At 35.1% G+C, this 23695-nt stretch overlaps 1 protein-coding gene and 2 pseudogenes across 1 annotated transcript; 1 reads left to right on the top strand and 2 right to left on the bottom strand.

Moving 5' to 3' along the window:
* Positions 1-3309: 3309 nt before the first annotated feature.
* LOC127854546 (tripartite motif-containing protein 59-like) lies at positions 3310-12308 on the bottom strand. The gene is made up of 3 exons (XM_052389611.1): positions 12124-12308; positions 9964-10519; positions 3310-3342 (listed from the first exon to the last, which is right to left on the bottom strand). Exons 1-3 carry the CDS (start codon positions 12306-12308, stop codon positions 3310-3312), a joined length of 774 nt encoding a protein of 257 aa, XP_052245571.1.
* On the bottom strand, positions 3638-3861 carry LOC127856694 (small nucleolar RNA snR44; annotated as a pseudogene).
* On the top strand, positions 3680-3908 carry LOC127856691 (small nucleolar RNA snR44; annotated as a pseudogene).
* Positions 12309-23695: the final 11387 nt, after the last annotated feature.

Raw genomic sequence — 23695 nt, 5'->3', positions numbered from 1 at the left:
GTTTAATTACCGATGGCTCTCGTCCACAAATAAAGGAACTTTGCAGAATTAGTGTCTATTAATTTTATAACCGACCAAACGATCAACATAACTATTTGACAATAAAGTTTCCAAAGGCGAGAAAGCGGGGGATGCCGCTGGAAGAGATCGCGAATGACACTGCTCATATACCAAGAGTTCTGTGAAGTGTATATTCCGATCGCACCAAGCGCATTTAACATAATAAACATAATTATAAACAAAATATAAGGAATTTCTGACATATACGCAAGAACTAGTTTTTAATAAAATAGCGTCAATTTTTAATTTATTTCAACGGAACTCACGCAATTTCAGCCCATAATGCGCTATTTTGTTGGACAAGGTCTAAACACGAAAAAGACAAACGCAAAAAAAAACAAACGAAAATTACTTTTCCCTACTAGGTGTGTGAGTGTCCGGTTGATTCTAATGAAGTCGGCCACTGTGAAGGCCCCGTCCGATCCCAGACAGTTGTTACGAAGGTCAAGGCCTGTGATGATCTCGTTCTTCTGAAATAACATATAACGTTGGTTAACGGGACTTGCGAGAGTCGATAAAGATATGAATTAAATTATAATTATTCTCTGAAATTAAATGCACAGAACATTGGTTTCCTCGGGGAAAAATATTCAATTTTCGTTTTAAATTAACAGTTGTGTGTCCTTCTGAGATATCGGCAAGAAAATTTCAGTGTTTTCGATTTACATCAACGTACTATTATATTTTTTTTTCTGAAATGACGTATATGGAAGGCTATTGCTATTTGGCAACGAAACTTTATTGTCATGTCATGAAAAAACTAAACAATAATTGATTCTTCTGACATCGCATATTTGAAGCGTTGATTAAACTTATGCACAAGGTGCGATATTCGTGTTTTCAAATAATTTGTTCGAAAGTCTGTAAAACCCAATAAACAGTTTCATGTGAATTTTTATTATCATCCGTAAGCTTTCCTACCAAGAGCGAGTGACTGATTGCCTTTACTATACATGACAATACATAAACCACAGAAAGAAACATGAAATTGATGAAAGCCAACGTCCAAGGCTAGCGCAGTGTTTTCACAAAACACATCCCTAACAACATGACACATGGCGAACAATGAAATAACACATCGCTTACAACAACAAGACACACCGCTAACAATAACACAACACATCACTAAAAACAACAAAACAAAACGCTAGCAACAACATAGCACATCGGTAACAACAATACAACACGGTAAAAACAGCACAAATAACAACAACACCTAAAGCGATGATATCAAGATCAACAACAACATAACATAGACACAAACAACACATTCAACAAAACGATAACATCATTATCAATAAAAACACAGTACGGAAAGAAACAACAAATTCAACTTAAAACGATATCGTAAAGATCAACATTAACACAGCACTGAAATAAACAAAACATACAAAACTAACACTTAGTACGATAATATCAAGATCATAACCATTTCAACACGGAAAGAAATAACACATTCAACAACAACACATTAGAACAATATCGTCATGATCAACAACACAACACGGAGAGAAACAAAACATTGAACAACAATAACACATAGAACGGTAACATTAAGGCCAACGACAACATAACACGGGCGGAAACAATACCTTCAACAACAACACCTACAACGATTCCATCAAGATAAAAAACCAACACAACACGGACAGAAACAACACATTCAACAACGGCGCTTAGCACGATAACATCAATATAAACAACAACAAAACACCGAAATAAACAACAATTTCAACAACAACTTAGAACGATAAGATCGAAATCAACAAGAACATTAAGAATAATACTGTAAAGATCATCAATAACACTAAATCGAAGGTAAGCAAACGTTCTTACCAGGATGACGATGGCGAGGATTTTCCAATGCTCCGGCCCCAACCTCTGCTCGGCAAGGTTCACGTGATCATTGTCAAACTGGTCCAGGACCGCTGTCAAGGGGTACGTCCCTTTACTCTGACACGCCCTCTGGTATTTCTCCTTAAGTTTCTTGGCAAGCAAATTCCGAGACTTTTTCTCTTCGATGTTTTCTGTGTAACCGTGGATCATTTCCGGTTATTTATTAATAAATCTGTATCCGTTATACCGGTATCCATTATGTCAAAATTGAAGTTGAACTACTGCAGTGGCTCCGTTTGTCCCATAGTATCCATAATTATAACTATTGTTCCAACCCCCATCGGTTAATTCTTCATTTTCCTTGATTAAATTAAAGCAATACCATACTGCGTTTAATATCCTACTGCAAAACAATATTGATCGATCTAAGTTACAAATCCGACTTACTGTTTGACGTGCTTATTTCACGTTTAGCTGTTAAATACAGTACTTTCGCCAGCCGACCTTTTTGACCGTTCAAAGTATATTGACTACCGGTACATGATATCGCAGCATTTATATAAAACACTCGCCGTTCATTAATTTTCTAACACGCTGGCGCGTTGACGTCATGAATAAGCTCCACCAATGATAAGTGTCTAATATATATATATATCGATTTGGATTTACCAAAGTCTGATTTCATTTACATAAATTATACTATAAAGTTCCTTTATATTGTTGTATAACCAAGACTGGTTTATGCCAACTTGAACTCATTTGGTTTGAGTTCGAAATGAGCCTCACTCTTGGACAACGAGGCTTTGTGCACGTGTGTTAAGTGTAGTCCCCGATTAGCCCGCGTAGTCCACTGATGCTAATCAGGACTGACACTTTCCGCCAATACTGGATTTTCGTGTACAAGAGACTATGGTGTACGAACTGGTCCAAAACTATTCTAAACTGTCCGGGACGGTTTATAAACCGTCCGGGACGGTTTGTAAACTGTCCCGGACAGTTTACTAAACTGTCCCGGACAGTTTCTTACTTTTGAACCGCTCGTGCGTCTGTAAACTGTACCGGGCGATTTATTTTGTGTATTACAAACCGTCTGGGACAGTTTAGGAAACTGTCCGAGACGGTTTCCTGGAAACTGTCCGGGACGGTTTCCTAAACTGTCCCGGACGGTTTACAGGCATAAATTTTAGTACGGCAAAGGTTCTTAGGAGGAGTCAATCAACCAATCAGAACACTTCGCATTTGTGTGCCATTTCGAAAGTGAGAATTTCCGTTTTAGTAACGTTTACTCGAGTGATTGTTCGATAATTTATCATTTGTACGCGAATATGGACAGAGATCGGTTTTTAGAGACTTGTCGGGAGGTGTTAAATTCCATTACAAGAATTTTAGAGACAAATAGGTCCCTTGAGGTGATTAACTCTTCACTGACAAGATTGGATGCTCTGGCTAGAAATGTGAACAGAATGACCACATCATATCCCGAGTTTACACCTACTCGACAGTTTCAGGGCAGCGACTGTAAAAGAAGAAATTCGTTACCAATGTCAGAAATACTTTGTGGGCAAATACATTTATTTCGAGTACATAAAATAATCAGTTTTAACTCTGGCGTTTTTGGCAGCAATTATTGATTGAATATTTTTAAAATCATGTTTTGTCTGAGAAAAATAGCGTCGCTCGAGATGACAACGATATTACATTACGACTTCTAAAGTAAAGCATTATTGCAAGGAGTGTTCTGATTGGTTGATATAAATAATACCGTATCGGACAGTTTAAACCGTCCCGGACAGTTTACTAAACTGTCCCGGACAGTTTACTAAACTGTCCCGGACAGTTTAAACCGTCCCGGACGGTTTATGCGCACGAACGGTCCAAAACTTTCCTAAACCGTCCCGGACAGTTTGTAAACTGTCCGGGACAGTTTAGTAAACTGTCCGGGACAGTTTAGTAAACAGTCCGGGACAGTTTACAAACCGTCCCGGACGGTTTCTAAACTGTCTCGGACAGTTTAGAATAGTTTTGGACCAGTTCGTACTCCCTTTAACGAAAGTTCCATTAAGCGGAAAGTGTCTACACTGATTATCCAGTTCGGACACAGGCTAATCTTAGACGACCCTTTACGCACATGCATGAAGCCCCATTTACCCAGAACCAGGCTCAAATAAAGTCCTTGAATTGGTATGAATTATGTGCACTTTGTATTGGTAAACCGCTTATACGTCAAAGCTAAAAGCTACTGGCATACAGCAACTCACGACTAAAGATCAAACTAACGCGTAGGCGAAAATACCCCGCATCAAAAAGTACTTTATTAAGGAATGGAATTTCAGCGAATGTTATATTCATGTAAATGAATATTCCTTGCGTTTAATAAATAATTATTGCGTTACGATTACCTTTGTAATTCTGAAGTTACTCAACATATTCGTGTGTATATATTTTAATTGTATTCGCAATACCGACATGTCTACGGCTGTAAAGTACAGTTTAGATAGTTGCAACTGATTACGGTCCATTTCATAAGCAATTTGTCTATTTCATTTGTGTTAAGTACCATTACTATTGTTTTCAACATTATTAACGAATTACATGTTTATGTCTGCAGCTTGTTCGTAAATTTAACAAATTTGTTAATTAACCTCGGGCTATTTTCACGAAAAAGTGGACAGAATGTATAATTATACTATTGCATAAAAAAGCCATGCGGATGATGTAAATAATTATAGAGCGATAACACTCGTTATTTGCTTTTCTGAGCTATTTTCAACTATTTTAAACAAGAGCATTTTATCTTTTTGCGAAAATAATGCTTCGATTTCGGATGCACACGTTTGATTTATAAAAGGAACCAAACGTTGATGCTATATATTCTTATGTCAGTTGAACAACATTTTTTAAATTAAAATAAGCGTCTGCATGTGGTTTACGTTGATATGCTTGTCGTGTGTAAAAGCATGCTCGACTCACCCTTAATACTTAAGCTACGCAGTTGCTTTAGGAAAAGGATAGGTAATGTCTCCCATTCGTTTTGCATTGTTGAGGATTTGGAACTTTTTTTTACAAGGCAGCGTAGATGCTGGTTTAAATATAGCATATATAATTTTATTGTTACTGTTATTTCCAGACGATATGGCCTTTTTGGTGAACCACCAGAAGAAATACAATCTCATTTAGACAAGCTTTACCTTTATTGTATCTCATGGGACTTTCTGTTAATTCTAGCAAAACACAAATAATTGTTTTCCGCAAAAGGGGTAGAATTCTTCAAGATGAGATATGGACATATCATGGACAAAACAATAGAGGTCGTCGATAAGTTTAACCTTCTGGGCACTGTTATTAATTATACCGGTCACTTCATATTAAACCAGGAGCAGTTGGTAGGAAAAGCTCTCAATTTTATGAATACGTTGCTTTATACATGCAAACAGTACGATCCCAAACCTAGAATATTGTGTTAATATTTTTCCTTCTATTGCTCTTTTTTTAAATTATGCATCAGATGTGGGTTTTAAGTAAAATTAATGATATTTAACGATTTCACTTACAATTTTTCGAAAGGCTGTTAAATGTTAAAAGCAACACATGTAATACAACGGTGTATGATGAATTAGGTAGACATTCACTGTATGTAAATAGATTTGTTCGTATTGTAAAATACTTGATTAAAGTTGTTAATTATGAAAATATTATCATACAAACTGTGTATACAAACCTTAATATAAATCATTTGGGTTCGGTAAAAGAAGAACTTATACTGCCTTGCTGTATGAGCTAGCTTTTATAGCGACGCGGCAGAGCGTCTGCTTGATTTGGAACCGGAAGGTCCCGGGTTAGATCTCCATTGTGATCGGGGATATTTTCTAGCTGGGTTACATATGTATATATGTATATGTTTACCCTTCCTATTAACAGTACCTTGCGTTGGATTTATTTCATGCAGCCAATTTTGATAAAATACCAATTCTAACTTTGCTGAAACGTTATAAAGTAATGTATTTTAACCCATTTATGCCTAGTGGACTCTCCCATCCTTCTAAATTGGATTAATTTATTTCCAAAATTAGGGATGTCTAGTTTATGTATTTCTATATTTAGAATATTTCTTACAGAAATTCCTTTCAGCAAACAGCGCAGACCCTGGGCACACGCTAGGCACACATGGGTTAAGGAGTAATACAAACCTTTTACTACCTGCCACGAAGACTGCCGTCTGTCTAGAGACATAGTATTCCAATGCCACACAAGCACATCTCATCACAATTCCATATTCACTGATTGATGTTTATGAACAATAACTTGTTATACTTGAATATAATCCTTGAGTGTTACAGTAAGCTTAATTAAGTACTAACGGTGTCGAAAAGAAGGGTTTATTGACACTTAAAGCAGTGTTTTCATACACATTAGAGTTCATTTTCTTTTCTTAATGTATAATATACGATGTATCATTCTGGGAAAACCGGGCTTAATGCATTTGTTTTAAGTGTCGTCGTTCATTCGCCTAGATTATGCCCGAAACTGGATTTTCGCTAAAAAGACTTCCTTTTAAAAAAATAAACTAAAAGCGGAAAGCATCGTCCCTGATTAGCATGTGCGGACTGCAAGGGTAATTTGGAACGACACTTTACGCAAACACATTAAGCCCGTTTTTTTCAGAACGGGGCTTATACCGGTCGACACCTTTCGATAATAGCACTCAGCTGTTACAGTTTGAGTATTCCCTGCTTGGGACATATTGTGTTTTTGACAATTAATGACGTCTGTCCATGCCAAACTGTATTATGTGACGTCACAGGGGGAGTCCCAGCACAAATGTTAAAAAAACTCATCGAAAGTTATGACAAATGTTGGGCCAGAGCTACAATTTCCGACCAAGAAGTGTTTATTAAGAAGTTAAACCTCTGTTTGTGCGTATGTCGTGGGTGTGGGTCTGGTAGTGGGTGGGTTGCTTTGGGTGGGGAATTCTAATATCAAGAGGAAACCCTGCTTTTAGCAATAGACTGAAACAACGCCATTTGCGCCATACTGGGTTTAATTAATGGATCATGTACGGCATACATGTTCATGAAAAGGACTTTTTTTTAAATTCAAAATTCCAAATACTGAAAATCAAGATTCATTATATAGCTCTGTATTCACTTAGGAATATTTCAATCACGATCGTGCATTGTACATGTATGTTCAATGATGTGTTTCGTCAAAATCATGCCATACGACGCTTTGAAATTGTTGCACGAAGATTACTTGCTATGGCATTCTTAAATGCTGACTGGGCACACCATTATATTTAAGGCGTATATTATTGTTAATAATACAGTGCTTTCTAACAGTGAAATAGTCGATTTAATAGTCATTAATTGAAACAACACTATTAATGTGCTTATCTGCTTTTTATGTGAAAGATTAAACGATTATCGTGTTCGAATCTACAAAACTAAAGGTCAATGTCGTAATAACGTCGTAACAGAGTAATGGTCACTGAATATTTACAATAAAAGACAAATCGGTCGAGTGCGGAAATTACTCCATATAATAACCAATTCATTGAATACATATGGGGTTCATTTTTTTTACAAATGCAATTTTATTTTATTATGGCATGAATATATTGTATTTTTATTTTATTTTACGAAGTTCAACTGTGTTTTAAATGGTTGGAAAACGTTGAAGAACGCATTTGTCCGTTTATATCAATAGCTTGAATGGAACTGTATTAGTTGAATGGAACTGTATTAGTTAAAACATCGATATAAGAAATATTTTTAAGGGAAATCACTCTAGCTTAATAAGAAGTTAAGTTTGGGTTTGGGTTATGTATTCACATCGAAATGTTTATCCCTTTCTACATAAAAAATTGCCATGAAAGAGGAAACGAACACTTATTCATTCATTAAAGTGCATGATAATAGTATGGTGATGTTCATTTAACAGTAAGCTAACATACCACATAGTTCTTTCGAAAATTTCGTTACAGTTTGTGCCGAAACATTGCTCACTTATATAAGGCTAATTACAACACTTTCCGCGTTAACTTGATTTTTGCTAATTAGAGACCTCCTTTAAACAAAAAAACAACAACAACAGTAAAGCGGAAAGTGTCGTCCCTGAGTAGCCTGAGCGGGCTGCACAGGCTTATATGGAATGACACTTAACGAACGTGAATTAAGCCCTGTTTTGCCAGAGAGAATCTCAGAACATTGCGATGGCCGCATAACGCATCGTTTATCAAATAAAGTAATATTAATAGCAACAATTAAAGGACATAATATCACAACACGAGTCCGCCCGTCGTAAACTTGATTCACAAGGATTAGCCCTAAAGATTCATAACATACTATGGTGAGGTATGACAACGTTGTCTAGCAAGATAAGACTGTGCTTTTGTTGTGGCTATTTTGTCTTCATAGCAGCTTTTATTATTTTTTTCGCTTAAAAGGAAGTCTTCTTAACGAAAATCCAGTTTAGGCGGAAAGTATCGCCCCTGATTAGCCCCGTGTCTACAGAGCTAGGCTCATATAAATGCTCGTGACTGCACTGTATCTTTAAAGAAAGGTACTGAAAAACAGGATTTCAAACAAAACAAAGAAATGTATTTTGTGTTTCCCAAACAGGTCATTAAACAGTAGACAGAACGCATCAATGTAAATTAAAATAAGACAAGTTTTAATATCATGTGCACATGACACTAAATTTATTCACGATATCAAATAAATGCAACAAAACAAATAGTTTTAATAGACGCCATCGTGAATAAGCTTAAAAACATGTATTGTTCGTAAAGTCAATGGTGTTTGGACAATAAAAGCAGGCTTTTTCGCACATTCACGACGTATGTGTACGTGCTGGTAATATATTCAATCAATGGGCAAGTTTGTACAGATGCAACACAGGTGCGTTGTTGTCTAAATCAGACTCAGGATAGAAAGTCAGTATCAGAAAGGAATGCTTTGACTCGATGCTTATTCCGTACGGTCTCTGAAGTGTAGGTATAATTCGGATAGTCTCGCCGGACGGCGTGATTAAGTGAATGTTCTTCGACACGAACGCGCAAACAAAGATCTGCCCGCTGGAATTGATTGCAATACCCTGTGGGCATTTCAGATTCTCGTGTGTGTAAACGCTCGTAGGCAATTCACTGACGTTGGTTTTGCAAAATTCAAAGAAATACACGCAATTACTTGCTTCGTCCGTAACGTATACCGTATGTCTAAAATTATCAACAGCAATACCAACTAATCGTTTGAATTTTGTTCCACATCCATTATTATCTTTTATCGTTTTTAGACAATTTCCCGTATGATTAAAAACCATCAATCGATCCTCGCATGCAACAATGAAATTATTACGGACAGTGGCAATCCCATAACAGGCGCCCTCCGTGACAATTGTTCGTCGTAATTCAATAGGCTTATTGGATAATGACGGCTTGCCGAATATTTTCATAAAAGTATGACTACAGTGGATGTCGAAAATTCTGATCAGTCTTTCTTGCGGATACGTCACGGCGATCCTAGCGTCTTGAACGTATGTTACGTCCCAAGGCGCAGTCGGTCGCGTGTCTTCATGCACCAGTCGGCTTTCGCGAATCAGGCACAGCGAAGCTTTGGTTTGGTTGCACATGATCAACATCCTGTGGTCAATAAACGTAACTCCACTCACCCACTGACGCCGAGGGTCCGCTTCGTCCAACGACGAGACGAATTGAAGGTGAATGGTTGATCCAAATGTAGTTGACAAACGCACTGTTTGCGAGCGGTATGTAACCCCATGGGATTTAGACCTAGTCTCAAAGTTTGGTGAAACATTCGCGAAGTGATTACTGCAATAATCAGCTTTCGTATTGACACACTTGTCATCTTTTGAAGTCTCAAGTCTGATCGATGCAAATGAGTCTAGATTGTTTAAGTCTGATAACTTTTTATTAAAATTAATCTTGAATGTTATTTCGTCGGATAATTCAGGGCGAGGTTGTTGAATAAAGTGGCTCTCAATTGTTTTCTTCGTTTGCTGAATCTGAATAAATGTTCGTAATTTGTTGCCATTGTTTGTTCTTTCTTTTACATCCAGCAACGCAGAAGAACAAGTTTCTTTTCCTTTCATAGCAAACTCTTTCTCTCTCGCTATCGTTTCTTTGAGACTTTTTGATTTTTCATCGACATCTGCACACGCCTTTTCTTCCAAGTCTTCAATGTGGTCTAATAACTTTTCCTTTTCATTTTGTAATTTCCTTTTCACCTTATCTATTTCCATCTCTAGCTTGCTCGCCGTGATTGCACACTTAGCTTCATGATCGGTTGCAAGGTTTTCCAGATCGCTTATGTGCTGAATAATCGACTCTTGTTCTTTGTCGAGGTCAAATTCTTCCAAGATTGATTCTATTTCTGTTACGTCGTCACATTTTCTGTGCGCCTTGGCTACACATGTTGGGCAACAAACTTCTTTGTGGTCTCGACAGAACATGCTCACTCTGCAGTCCGGGTGTTGGGTACAGAAAGTGACGTCATCGAGGTTCTTCATGACTGCGTCATCGATCAATGATACCACCAGGTGATTCATCGGAAAAAGTTCTGCAAAAGTCTCCTCTCGTCTGAATGACATTGGCGGTCGAGTTTCATTCCTAAAATGACGGACACAAGAAAGTTCATATCTAATTTACTTCTTTAATTTACATTCCTAACGCGTTAACAACTACATAATACGGTAAAAGATCATTACATCTTTATAAATGCACAGTGGTTAAAGCATCCGTTATGACATCTATTAGACTTAGGGGTCTTGACAATCATATTCGTATATCGATTGCAAATGAAATAGACAAAGCGATGTAATTTAATAAATTATAATGAACCATATGGCATACTGTTTTGTTTTTATTCCAGATTTTTCAAATACACGAATTATCTACAAACAATCAACCTCGGGCAAACACAGGATACTTCTATACATATAAATATAAACATACCTATGTTTTATTTTTATTATATATATATATATATATATATATATATATATATATATATATATATATATATATATATATATATATATATATATATATATATATATATATATATATATATATATATATATTTCATATTGATGCACTCGATTATGTGAAGCAGGGAATTTCCTTTAAAAGACACAACAAAGAGAATCGGTGATAAATTAATATTTAGATGGTATTCCTTAAAAGGAGAACACACATACCAAGATCATCGGTCACGGGATTTTGGACCCCATAATTGTCTACATGCAGAAATAGCTTGTCACAATGGGGACAAAAGATCTCAATCACCGCTTGTCGAAATATATAGCAACTAGATAAAAAATGTAATGCCAGGAGCGCGGCGAGTTATTGCCACAGGGGCATGGTTTTAAAGGGCTTAATACATGACCACTTTTGATACCAAATATAACACCAAATATGAGCTTCATATAAAAAGATGTTCTAAAGTTGATGTGATGAATAAGTCTATATAAATGATGTGGATCCCGGCGTGGCAAGTTTTGACCTTAGGGGCATTATTTTAACAGATTTTGTGGAGGACCTCTTGGCCTTGTGGTTATGTTGACCTCAAAGGCGATACCTGCTGTTACTGTACGAGCATTATTTGTACAGGACTAATTTAAGATGTTACGTACAAAATATATTATCTGGTTATCTTATAGTTTCAGATAATTTATTTGGCTTAAAGTATTCAATAATACTCATGATGTCGTGAAATGAAAAAGGAGCGTAACTTTTGGAATGTTAATACAGGATGATTAAAAACCGCACATGTACCACTTTAAATCAAACGAAACAATGCCTGCAAGTAAGACTTGTGTATCAGTATGTAGCAGTTATTGGTGTACGTTAAACAATTGCAGTAAGTTTGCATCCCCTAAATTAAGAAAATGTGTCCAATTCGATTTTCGTTCAATGTTGCCGCTGAATAAATTATCGCAAGAAATCTAGCAGAAAACTCTTGCTAAACAGCTAAGGCGATAAAACGGCTCGACTCCTTTGAGATATACTTAATGCTAATGAATTGTGTTTCATGTTTAGTTTAACCCGCTCTATTTTAGCTAACACTTTCCTTAATAGACTCTCTCAAGTACATTTCAAGGGTAGACCCATAAAGGAGGTTTTGTGGATGAGATAATGTAAAAAAGGACATTTTTGTGTGTAGGTATGAGAAAATACACGATCTTTGGTCGTTTTTTCACTCAATCGCTTACCTGCATACAGGACACGGGAAGGACAGGGAATAGTGTGACATCAAGTGGACGTTGCTTATGTGGGCCTGAAGACACGTCGTACAGAACGTGTGCAAACACGGCAGGGTACGGGGTTGAGTGTACGTGTCAAGACATATTGGGCACTTTATGGGCAACTTGTCCGCCTGAATGACTGCCTCGGCCATTCTGGATATTCAAAAATAACAAAATGCACAGAAATGTCTGATTCAAGTATGTATTCATCAGCAATATCAACAATATCAACACCATCGTTCTGGCACTCGAAGTAGCAACATTTAATGATATCTTGATATTGTGTTTTAACCAAAAGTTGGCCACTCCTTTACAAATTTAAGTAATATAATATATATTTAATATCAAACATTAATTGAATAAATGAAATTTATAAAGTTTTGAATATATTCACATTTATATGTTTTGTTTTCTCTGTTACATATATATATATACATTTTACAAACAGACCCGGTTATGAATAAAATAATTTCAAATCAGAAAATAATAAAATGTAAGCGACAGCCACCTAATTTAAAACGTCTGTTAACCAAATCTTACTTTTCATCTCAAGAACCAAGAGTATCCAAATGTAATGACCCTAGATGCGCCCTGTGTGGTTATATTATTGAAGGGAATTCTTTTGATTTTAATGGCAAAATGTTCAAAATAAAAACTAATATGTCATGTGATATACAAAATGTGATTTATGTATTAGTATGCAATGGATGCAAACAATATTATATAGGCCAAACTGGCGATAAACTTAGAAATAGGCGATCTGTCCATGAACAACAAATGCGAGACCCCTCAACAAGACAGATGCCTTTAAGTAAACATTTAGATGAATGTTCACATAATGAACCAAAATTTAAAATATTTCCATTTTATAAGCTATTTTCGAACAATATTTCAGCTAGGTTAGCAAAAGAACAACATTTTATACATGTATTTAAACCCAAATTAAATTTCATTTAATATCTATTGACGTTATGACGTCATAATTGATATGACGTTATCTCCATGACATTTTGACGTTGTAATATATTGTATTATGCCCTGATGAGCTATGCGAAACGCGTTGGCTAAATCAATATATATTTAAAATCCCAGACACGTGTTTTTACTTTTATTATATATATATATATATATATATATATATATATATATATATATATATATATATATATATATATATATATATATATATATATATATATATATATTAATCGTTGCCATATTCGTTATCTTAGTTATAAATGTATTGCTTTGAATGTAAAACTATTTATTAGATTCCTGTCACAAATAGATTACGACATATGTTTACTGTGTAAGCAGCTGGAACCAAGTAAAGTCTCAACATGTTTCAAAGTCGTTTCCGTTTTGTTTGTATTAATTTTAAATTGCATACCATCATCTAAAATAATATTAATTATAAAGGTAACGTTCACACATTTTTCATGTAATACAATAAATAAATTAAGCATTTGTGAGGAAAGTCCAGTTATGAATGAACACAATTCTAACCAATAGTGCTTTATATCGCTTTAGAAGTATTTCAATTAAACCCTATGAATAAAATCATTAAAGCAAATAAACATAAATATTTATTTAAAATCGATTACCTTAATTTCCTTTTGTTTAAAACAATATCATTTTCCACGTTTCTACATTTAAATGTTTAAAACATGAATGGGTATTTAAACGAGTCAATTGTAAAGCTGATATCTGGTTAAAGATATTCTTTTGTTTCGTGTCTTCCCCAATAAATGTAACGTTTAGCGGGTATTGTTAACCGATGAATGTACTTAGTTGAGTGTTTAAACTAGATCGTAGATAAAGTGACTGTACTAATTTATAGCTCTGCTGAATGTATAATTAGTTGAAAGCACCGCTCAAAGTTAATTTATACAATTGATCTTTCACATTATACATTACAAGGGTTAACTGCAGTAACATTTTAACTGGACCGTCAACCACGAATGACGAAAAAATAAAAGTTCTTAAATACCGTATTTTTTTACAATTATTAGTTTATATTGATTAAAATATCACGACTGGTACATTACTTGAAAATTTTTCATATTTTCAGGATATTCGGTAATAAAATTTCGCGATGTGAAATCGAAAGTACATCGCGAAAATAGATGACATAACGATATACACACTATAAATAACGCAAGTAGATTGATCTTTACAACGCATGCACAATTTGCATTCCTGGGTTTACCACGTGACGATGATGATCAATCTACTTGCGTTATTTATAGTTAAATGGTAGTTACCTGGTACCTGTACCCAGTAAAATTTATTACCGAATGTACTGAAAATATGAAAACTTAACAACTTTTTTCAAGTAATGATGTATACCAGTCGTGATATTTTAATCAATATAAACAAATAATTGTAAACAAATACGGTATTTTAAAACTTTTCTTTTAAGGTCATTCGTGGTTGACGGTCCCTTTAAAGTTGACGTGCTATTTGCATGTCTTGTTATGATCCTCGTTCCTTGAAATCTGGTCTTACCGCATGTGCGTAAACTGACCTACCGGATAAGCCTGTGCAATGTGCACAGGCTTCTTGTAGACGAAACTTTCCGCTTTTTGGCATTGTTCTCTTAAAGGAAGTCTCTTCAAAGCGAAAATCCAGTAAAAGCGGAAAGAGACGTCCCGGATTAACCTATGCGGACTGCACAGGCTAATCTGGGACAAAAATTATCGCCCATGCATTAAGCCAAGTTTTCCCAGAACAAAGAGATTATAATCTCAATCTTTTTTCAATACTGATCCGATTATGAACGTGCACTTATTTCAAAGAACACGGTATATTTTTTTTTTAAATAAAAAATGAAAACAACAAAAAATACATAACGAATGGAAAGATTGTCAGAGGTTTCGGTGACCTATCGGTTATTATCTGTAATGGTGTAAAAAAGCACAGGGAAAGCTTAGAAAATCGTACCAAACTCTAAGACAGTAGAAGAATGTTTAAAGTAACGTCTAATAATCCTACAAGAACAGTCACAATTCAACACGATTTAACACGATATACTACGAATTGCCTTTGCGTAGACTATTATGACAACCCTTATGGAGCCACGATAATATTTAAATAACTGGATTACCCTTTGCACATTTGTCGTTTGGGTAACGATGTGTAACGAATAATTCAAAATGACCGCAGTGATTCTCCATATCAATTCCTTATCAAGTGAGATTCTCAAAGAATCCCCTCACATTTCGCGATGATGCCATTTTCGTATGTTTTGACGCGTTACCGAGAAGGCTTCATTAATCCTTCACTATGCAAAAAAAAGTCCTGACAGTCGACCGGCGTTTAAAAAACAACAAATTATCTGTATTGCACAAACTTCGTTAATGGCCACAAGTTTTTTTTTCTAATTGTCGACTTATGGATTACATGGGCGAGAAAGAGAGACGACGATACGAATGGAGCGAAATTACGATGAGACAACACGAGATCACGATTGCTCTCTTCGCATCGTCATCTTGTGTTCTCGCGCTTGACTTTTCGAATACACTGAAAGAAGGATTTACTATTGTTCACTTTCAAAGAATTGTCAGATATTCGGAAAAACTGTCAGCATTTTGTTCAAACAAGTGAAATACCAGTCATGAAAAAGAAAAGTATCATACTGTTTGTTAACGGATTATCATCAATCTAAAATATTAAAATAATAAAGCGTCTGTAATGCTTTATCAATAGTTTACATAATAAACAAACTATAAACATTACTGTAAAATACGTTGACAACTAGAATGGCCTTAACGGTTCAGTGGAAGCAAGTTTTTATTTATTGCCCAAGGTTCTGTGTTTAAAGCCCGGTCAAATAAAATGTTTTTCCTATTTTCCTTTAAAAATAGTTTAACCGATTAAAATAGCCATTATAATGTATCAAATGATATTAGTTTGCCATTAATAGAATCAATTGTTGTACGCTCAACGCAAGCTGTGTTCCAGGCATTTTATATCATACAAACAAGGCCAAGTGTACGCTTCGGGCATAAACTAATAGTATTTTATATGAGGGATCGTGAATATAAAAGTTTAACCCTTTCAGTGCGGGAACCGGATTTTCAAGGCCTTTGCAAACAGTTTGGATCCAGATGAGACGCCACAAAACGTGGTGTCTCATCAGGATCCAAACTGCTTGCTATTCTGATAGTGTTCTTTGAAAATTTGAAAAAAATCGAAGAAAATGCTAATTTTAGAAATTCAGCAGAAGACATTTTAGCAGACGACAAATTTCCCAGCATGCAAAGGGTTAAGGGTTTACAAGACAGACATTGTTTATGAATGACATTCCTTTTAGTCGATGTTTGTAATTGTTCAACTCTAAACTTACGTGCATACAGTATTGTATATGATAACATGCACAGTTAAAAGGAGTTTCAATTTTCTTGAGAAATGACTCAGAACCGTATCAACATAGCGATCTTGCGTAATGATATCGCGTTTTCGCATCGTGATCTCGTGTTCTTGCATTATGGTTATAATCATCCGTATGGATCTATTGTGTTTTCGACTTAGTATTCCAGAGATTTCGACAATGCTAAAGAACTAGAGGCCTAACGGAACACCGTATCACAGTACATTGTATTCTAACAAACGGTTTGTACCCAAATAAACATTGGAAGATACTGATGGCTTCACCGGGAGGTGCAGGTCGGTCTGTCTATGTTGCTATGTGTTTTATTTTACCCCATGCATCCTAGAAAAATGATAACGAAACATCAGCTATATCAGCGGTAAACTGTGAAATAAAAATAAAAATATGTACTGATTGTTTAGCTGTATAAAGTAAACTCCATTTTTATTGTTTATAGTACGTTTGAACGTTATAAGCAATACGTTATAGGTAGGTTTACTTACAAGTGCTATGTTAAACATTTGTCCTGATTTTGCTTTTTAATTTCGTCTGTATTCATTTCCAATTACTTTTGTATATTCGATTTCATGGGTCGTCGGTTCCTTTCAGTTTGAGATTGGGCTTTAAAGCTTGCCAACCGGTATAGTTCAAAGTGTCAAGGAAAGTAACACCGCATATCGCGTAACGTTAAAACAATGGCCGCCAGTAACCTTTGGGACACATGATATTTTCTTTATAAAATGTTATACAGCAAAGGTCTGATATTTAAATATGTTAATGGGTGAATTTATGTTAAAAAAGATTATGTAATTGAAAACGAATCTTTTGGAATGTACGATGAGGCGTGTTTGTAGTGGATGTTGTTGTGCTGTGCTAGTAGTGATAATAAACGTATACGCAGCGGGTCAGTATAAACGTCAAACGCCGAGTTGTGTTAAAACTTTTTGACTCAATTTAAGGATGTGTTTATTCTTTCTGAATTTGACAGCTCATTATCATTTTTATACTTAAATATGCAAATACTGTCTACCATATTTTGTTTATTTTTTGTATATATGTTTGTGAAGTAATAAGCGATACGTTTACATGCATGCATTTAGCTACTTCTCTGATAGTAAATCTACCACTGGCATATAGGCCCATAGTTAATAAACTCAGTCCTTGATGGACAAACGGCAACTGGTAGTAGGTGTATTTTAGCATCTGTAAAATCACTCCCCTTTCTTAATCTTGGTTCTTGGGATGGATTGTTCCTTTACATAAAAAGTGGGAAAAGATGAGGTAAATAATTATAGCGACATTACACTGTTTAGTTCTTTCGGCAAATTGTTTAAAAATGGTTAAAAAATAATTAAATAATGTAATCAATTTGTTATATACTAACAAGAATAAGAAGTTATAGGTTGCCTATGTGGACTACACTAAAGAGTTCGATTTTTTTGGTAACGGATTTATTTGGTACAAACTAACCAAACTTGGTGTAAGCGGAAACATGCTTAACATAATTTTAGCTATGTATATGAATGTAAAATCAATGGTTAAGATCGGAAATGTTATAAGTAAAGAAGAATTATTATGCTTTGTTGGGATACGGCAAGGGGAGTCACACCAACCGCTTCCATTCTAGATGTATTTAATTCCATAGATTTAAGTGCGATGAAATTATTTTTACTACTTTATGCGGAAATATTGTTATAATGACAATAACAATCTTGCATCATATGTAAAAACTTTAATCTAGGAAGCTTGTTTAATCTCTACTATGATAATTATCCTTAGACAATAAGAACACATTCGAACATTTTATGAAGAATTTTCATGATAACAACGATAGACCTCTCACTTACATTTTATTTGTATATGAAAATGTACTCTGATTTTTTATACAATTTATTAGTCACTTGACCACTCTTTTATATACATAACATTTATGTGCTGTATACTCATGGTCGATTGTCGATTATATTAACAATAAACGGATTACCTTTCAGATGCAGCATGTACTATGCCTCTGTTAGCGGGCACCTGGCGGACGTCATCGCGAGGCACGTGGTCTGTGCCAGCTAACCAGTCGTTCATAAGCAATTTCAAATCGACCCATGATGCCCGTTATCCGATAGTTACAATAACATGCGAACAATCGAACGAGACGGAATATGTGTTAAAGTAAGACATAGACACATGTTATCCCTTGAATACCGACTATGCATACTTTCTCACAATCTCCACGCAGAGTTGTCGTTCAATGCTCTGAAATACAATCTCTGCCATCACAAGCTCGGCCATCGTCACGTGGTTGGTTATAAAGACAGGGATTTGATCCAGCTTTGCTGGTTCCAGCCCATCTCTGCGAGGAGGTTGACAATCTCATTTACCTCTGTAGTTGGCAGAGCATGCCAAGTCCTCATATTAAATAAAATGTGTTCCATAAATGGTTTCCGTTTTTACAAGATTCTTGTCACTAAAACCACGGACTCTTGTGTATTTTTTGTTTATCAATTTTATACTTTCGATGTATTTCCAGATATGTACACACATTTATTTCATATACGTAAGGTTTAATTTTACATCTCAAGCGGTTGAACATATAAACTCAGAACTAGTATGACCAAAATTTGATTAAATCATACACAGTCAAGCAAGCTGGTCAGGACCTACTCCGTCGGATGCCGACAACTCATAACTTTGTAGCGGGCAGGGTAGCTCTTGGCTAGATAACTCGAATGCACATGTTGGTATATAGCTACACTTGCTGTATTTGGCATAAGATCCTTTTTAGCTTAAAGAATTACTTCATTGTTCTGGTTTCAGATATTCTTCCGAGTTGTTTGCTGGTATAGTTTTAGATTACTACATCTGTCTGGAGATCCCGTCCTCACATTTGGAAAGTGTTTCCACGATATATATAGTTACAGGTAATGGCTTTCCTCAACTTGTATGTGGGGGAACGGTTGGAAATTAACAAAGGTGATTTACATTACCATGTTGTGTGGCCACTTCTTTTTATAAGCGTAAGCAAGGATCTAATTATTAAATCATTTAAATGATTATCATTTTGTGACAGGGCTTGACACTCGTTTTTTTTCTTCTTTTAAACTTTTATACAGTTTTATTTATTACAATTACTTTACTGTTTTGCCAAAAACATTCGTGTTTTTTACGGTACTTTACATTTGCTTGTTTGTAAGCGTTTGACAGCAGCTCGGGTGAGCCATTCACCTCAGTACCCTCCCTTACCTGCGCCAACACCGGATACAAGACGCCTCAAAGAACAATAATGGCCGTGTGGGAGAGTATGTTGTATTTCTTTAATGAAGTTTGACGTATTTTAATGAAAAGGTTTTCAGAACTGTTTAAATTGCTTTAAATTAGTTTACTATGTTTGAGTTTTAGTAGCACTGGGGTAGTACATTTTAATTATATTTAATGTGAAATATCTGAACAATTGGTTTAAAATTAAGACTGGTGGAACGTAACACTGTCTATGACGTTGGTTCTTATCAAGCCTGGTCCTTTCCTCGCCATAACAGACTCGTCTGATAACACATGATAACAAAATCCAACAAGCAAATATTCTTTATTAACATGTTTACTGCCTGTATAAGCTAAGACAGGAAAACAATTATGTATCTGCCGCATTAAAATGACTGACATACACACACATATATATATATATATATATATATATATATATATATATATATATATATATATATATATATATATATATATATATATATATATATATATATGCAATATTAGAATGACTTATGATTAAAAAACAACAAACTATTTACTAGTTTGTCTTCTATTGACACAATATAATAATATAATTTCAACAGTACATGTTCCATCACTTGAATTTCTTTGCCCCAGATGCATCTTTACCTGACGTAGCGATTTCACTTCCGAACGTTATTCGTGGAAACTACGCGGCTAATGTAACCGACCAACAAAGCCGGATCGGAAATGACACAATCATCACTGTATGTGATGACGTCACTAGGATTGTTATCACCACCAACTCTTCACAGACTGCGGACATAGCATTCTCAAGTAACTTCATACTTTAAAACATCCGTTTGCGACTTTAATCTGAAATATGCCTATTGACATGGGGTCTCAAGTAGTTTGCCTATGAACCCATTTTGTGTTTTTTGTTTTAAATTCCATTTGATTAAGGAACCATTTGGCCCGCGTCATGCGAAAATGGATCTTGTAGCTCCAGACCAGCCTGTGTAATCGCTCATTATGGTCAGAAACAACAATTTACGTCAATTGGACCACAAAAACCATGCCTGATTGTATAGTTGACAGGGTAGCTCTGAGTAGAATGAGCAATTTCGCGGGGTGGTCGTGAGTAACGCTGGCCGAACATGGGATACGACTTTGCTCGCATGACATCGCCTATGTATGTTAGCCTTATCTTAGTAATTGTTTTGTTAATGAAAAGCCGGTTCTTTAACATCGTGTGAATTTTACTATATGAGTTAATACTTCCCGTTATATCCGCTGCTACTTAAACGCTGTCAAATCAGCTATTCTGCGAGCCTTTATATTTCCGCCGCAGATTCCGGTGTGATGTTTGCGCTGTCTTACGCTAGCGTCAACGACACAACGTTTATCTACACATACAACAATGACAGCAGCGTCGATGACGTCAATACTTTCACTTTTGTTTGTTGGGTAAGTATTTACACCCACATTTATATTAAATAAGACTCTTGGTTCAATTATGTTGCAAATCATTGTGTCCGCTTTATTTAACACAAACATAAATTATTCTCAGTATGTTATGTGATATTGGTCGGTATCTTTCTGTACTTTTTGTTTGACTTTCAATAAGGCTATAACACCAGACGAGAATAACACGCTGGTCTACGTCACAATATTCCCGCGCACCTGTAAGCTGGATCAAACTGGGTTGTCGGTTCCTTCCGGTGGCCAGAAGCTAGTGCTTGATCCCATTGGTGAGTTGCGTATCCTATGAACGGGGCGTGTTCACAGATTCATGTATTCCAGCATATCAACACTTTCCCTCGAATGAATCTAAGTACAAACTAAATGCTATAATTCGTAAGTTCCTAAGAACTTTGTATATTATGTTCCAACAGATTTGTGTTACATCTCTTTTAGAACGCAATAACCGCATGCTGTAAAGAAACAACATGGTTGTTTTTCATGTAAATAAGATCGTTATTAACACGAACTGTCAAGAAAATTAATAACAATTGAACATGAAACTATTACACTGTATGTCTATACAATATTTTTGACACACGAATTAATATTATTTTTTAAAACTTATAAATTATTTATCTTTTTATATTTGCAGTCACCTGTCGTAAGTGTTTGTTTCACTTTTGTTTTCTCTTAAATTCGTCTTATGAGACCAATGTACGAACTTTTAACAATGTTGGGTAAATTTGTTGAAATTTTGACATATATGCAAATGCTTATGTATAACCATTTCGAAGACTATGAATTGTTCGGGCAACAATTTTGCGTTTACAAAGATAAATACAACCTTTTATTTAAAAACGAAACATGTTTTAATTTCCCAGATGATTTACAAATTGTACCCCACAAAAGGGTTTACAGTCAGAACTAAAATCACTATTATCACAAATATCATCATACAAAAAAAGTTGTTAGGATGGTAAATAAATGTCGTAAAAAGACTCCACAAAATCCGTCAAAAAACTTTACGTTGGGTAAAAGTGTGTGTTATAAAATAATTGCATAAACACATTAACACATTTTAAATAGACCGTTATTTTTTGGGGTAACCAGTTTAGGTTTACTGAGATAATTTAAAAGTTTTATTTCAAGACATATTAAAAAATACTTTTCAGATGATTTATTTATTGATTCCAATTTAAAAGGTTTTACAATCAAAACCACATTTAATAACATACATTATCATTGAACAACAATGCAATGATATTACAACCCCATCATAAACGTACAAGTGTTTTAGTTCTGCCTTGCAAATATTACATTTGCCACATATCATCATTTTAACCAATTATTTTTAGCTATGATATTGTGTGTTTGTCGTCCTTGGAACCATTCGCTTTATCAATCGTCTGTTTATCAAACCCATGCATGCAAACTTTCCCACTCTGAACCATCGTTTCTAAATAGGCTGATCTACTATGCTTGGCATTTGTTTATTTTTTGTGTTTTGAAACATGATATGTAAACGTCTCAATACATCTAATGTGACACAGTATATGTTAATAAATACAGAAGTGAAAGGAGAATAACAGTCATTATTAACGTGTACTTTGGATTTAGCGAACGCGCGTCTTTTTTAATCATCGTAACATTCCTTCAAATTTTACCAACTTTGTACATGAAATGGTTGCTTTTACATTAATAACTTATGATTAAGAAAAGTGGATATGCATGTATTTGATGCTATTTTTTTGGTTAATGCTCAATCAAATGTGCAAATGATTTAAACGAGAATCCAAAATTAGTAAAATATATTGATTGCGCATGATTCACTGTAATACATCGCACTTCCTAAATTTGAATAAAAAAATCTTTTTCAAGTATGTTCGTTTTTGACTTTGCTATTATAGCCTGTAACGAATATATTAAGTTACAAAAATGATCAGTGACTACATAAATTTTATCAAGCTTAAACAAGCATTTTTGTTTCGACTAATACTATTTAGAAGGTATTACAAATACAGTAACCTTAAACACCAACACATTTTATCGACCATAAAATATTTCATTGTTTTTGTTCTGGTTTTTGATTAGTCAGCTTGCATATAAAATTTGTGTATATATACCATTTGCCTGAAACAAGCTTATTATATTTTCAGATATTATGTGTTTTGCTAATATAAACTCCGTTCTGGGAAAACTTTGCAAAATGCATGTGGTTTAAGTGTCGTCACATATTAGCCCGCGCAGTCCGCACAGGCTAGTTAGGGACGACTTACTCGTTGTTATGGAATTTGTCCTTTAAGGGAAGTCTATTCTAAGCATAAATTCAGTTCAAGCGGGAAGTGTTGTCCCTGATAAGCCTTCGCGGACGGAAGAGGCTTATTTGGGAAGACACTCTAGGCTCATGCACTAAGACTAGTTTTCCCAGCACAAGGCTAATATTTCTGCCTGTAGCTGCCACGACGCCTAGCAGCACCGATAACA

The sequence above is a fragment of the Dreissena polymorpha genome, chromosome 13 (genome assembly GCF_020536995.1).
Source record: "Dreissena polymorpha isolate Duluth1 chromosome 13, UMN_Dpol_1.0, whole genome shotgun sequence".
NCBI classification, from domain to species: Eukaryota; Metazoa; Mollusca; class Bivalvia; order Myida; family Dreissenidae; genus Dreissena; species Dreissena polymorpha.
The sequence above is the reverse complement of the archived record's forward strand: the minus strand, read 5'-3'. Positions and strand labels throughout refer to the sequence as shown.

What these genes read in the sequence shown, in the direction of transcription:
- LOC127854546 (XM_052389611.1), bottom strand. Translation starts at nt 12,308, where the DNA reads ATGGCCGAGGCAGTCATTCAGGCGGACAAGTTGCCCATAAAGTGCCCA. An exon ending in TTCCCGTGTCCTGTATGCAG is followed by an intron (nt 10,520 to 12,123) that starts GTAAGCGATTGA and finishes CCGTCATTTTAG; the next exon opens with GAATGAAACTCGACCGCCAA. An exon ending in GTTCTTCTGCGTTGCTGGAT is followed by an intron (nt 3,343 to 9,963) that starts GTAAAAGAAAGA and finishes TCACATTTCTAG; the next exon opens with CCAGAGCATCCAATCTTGTC.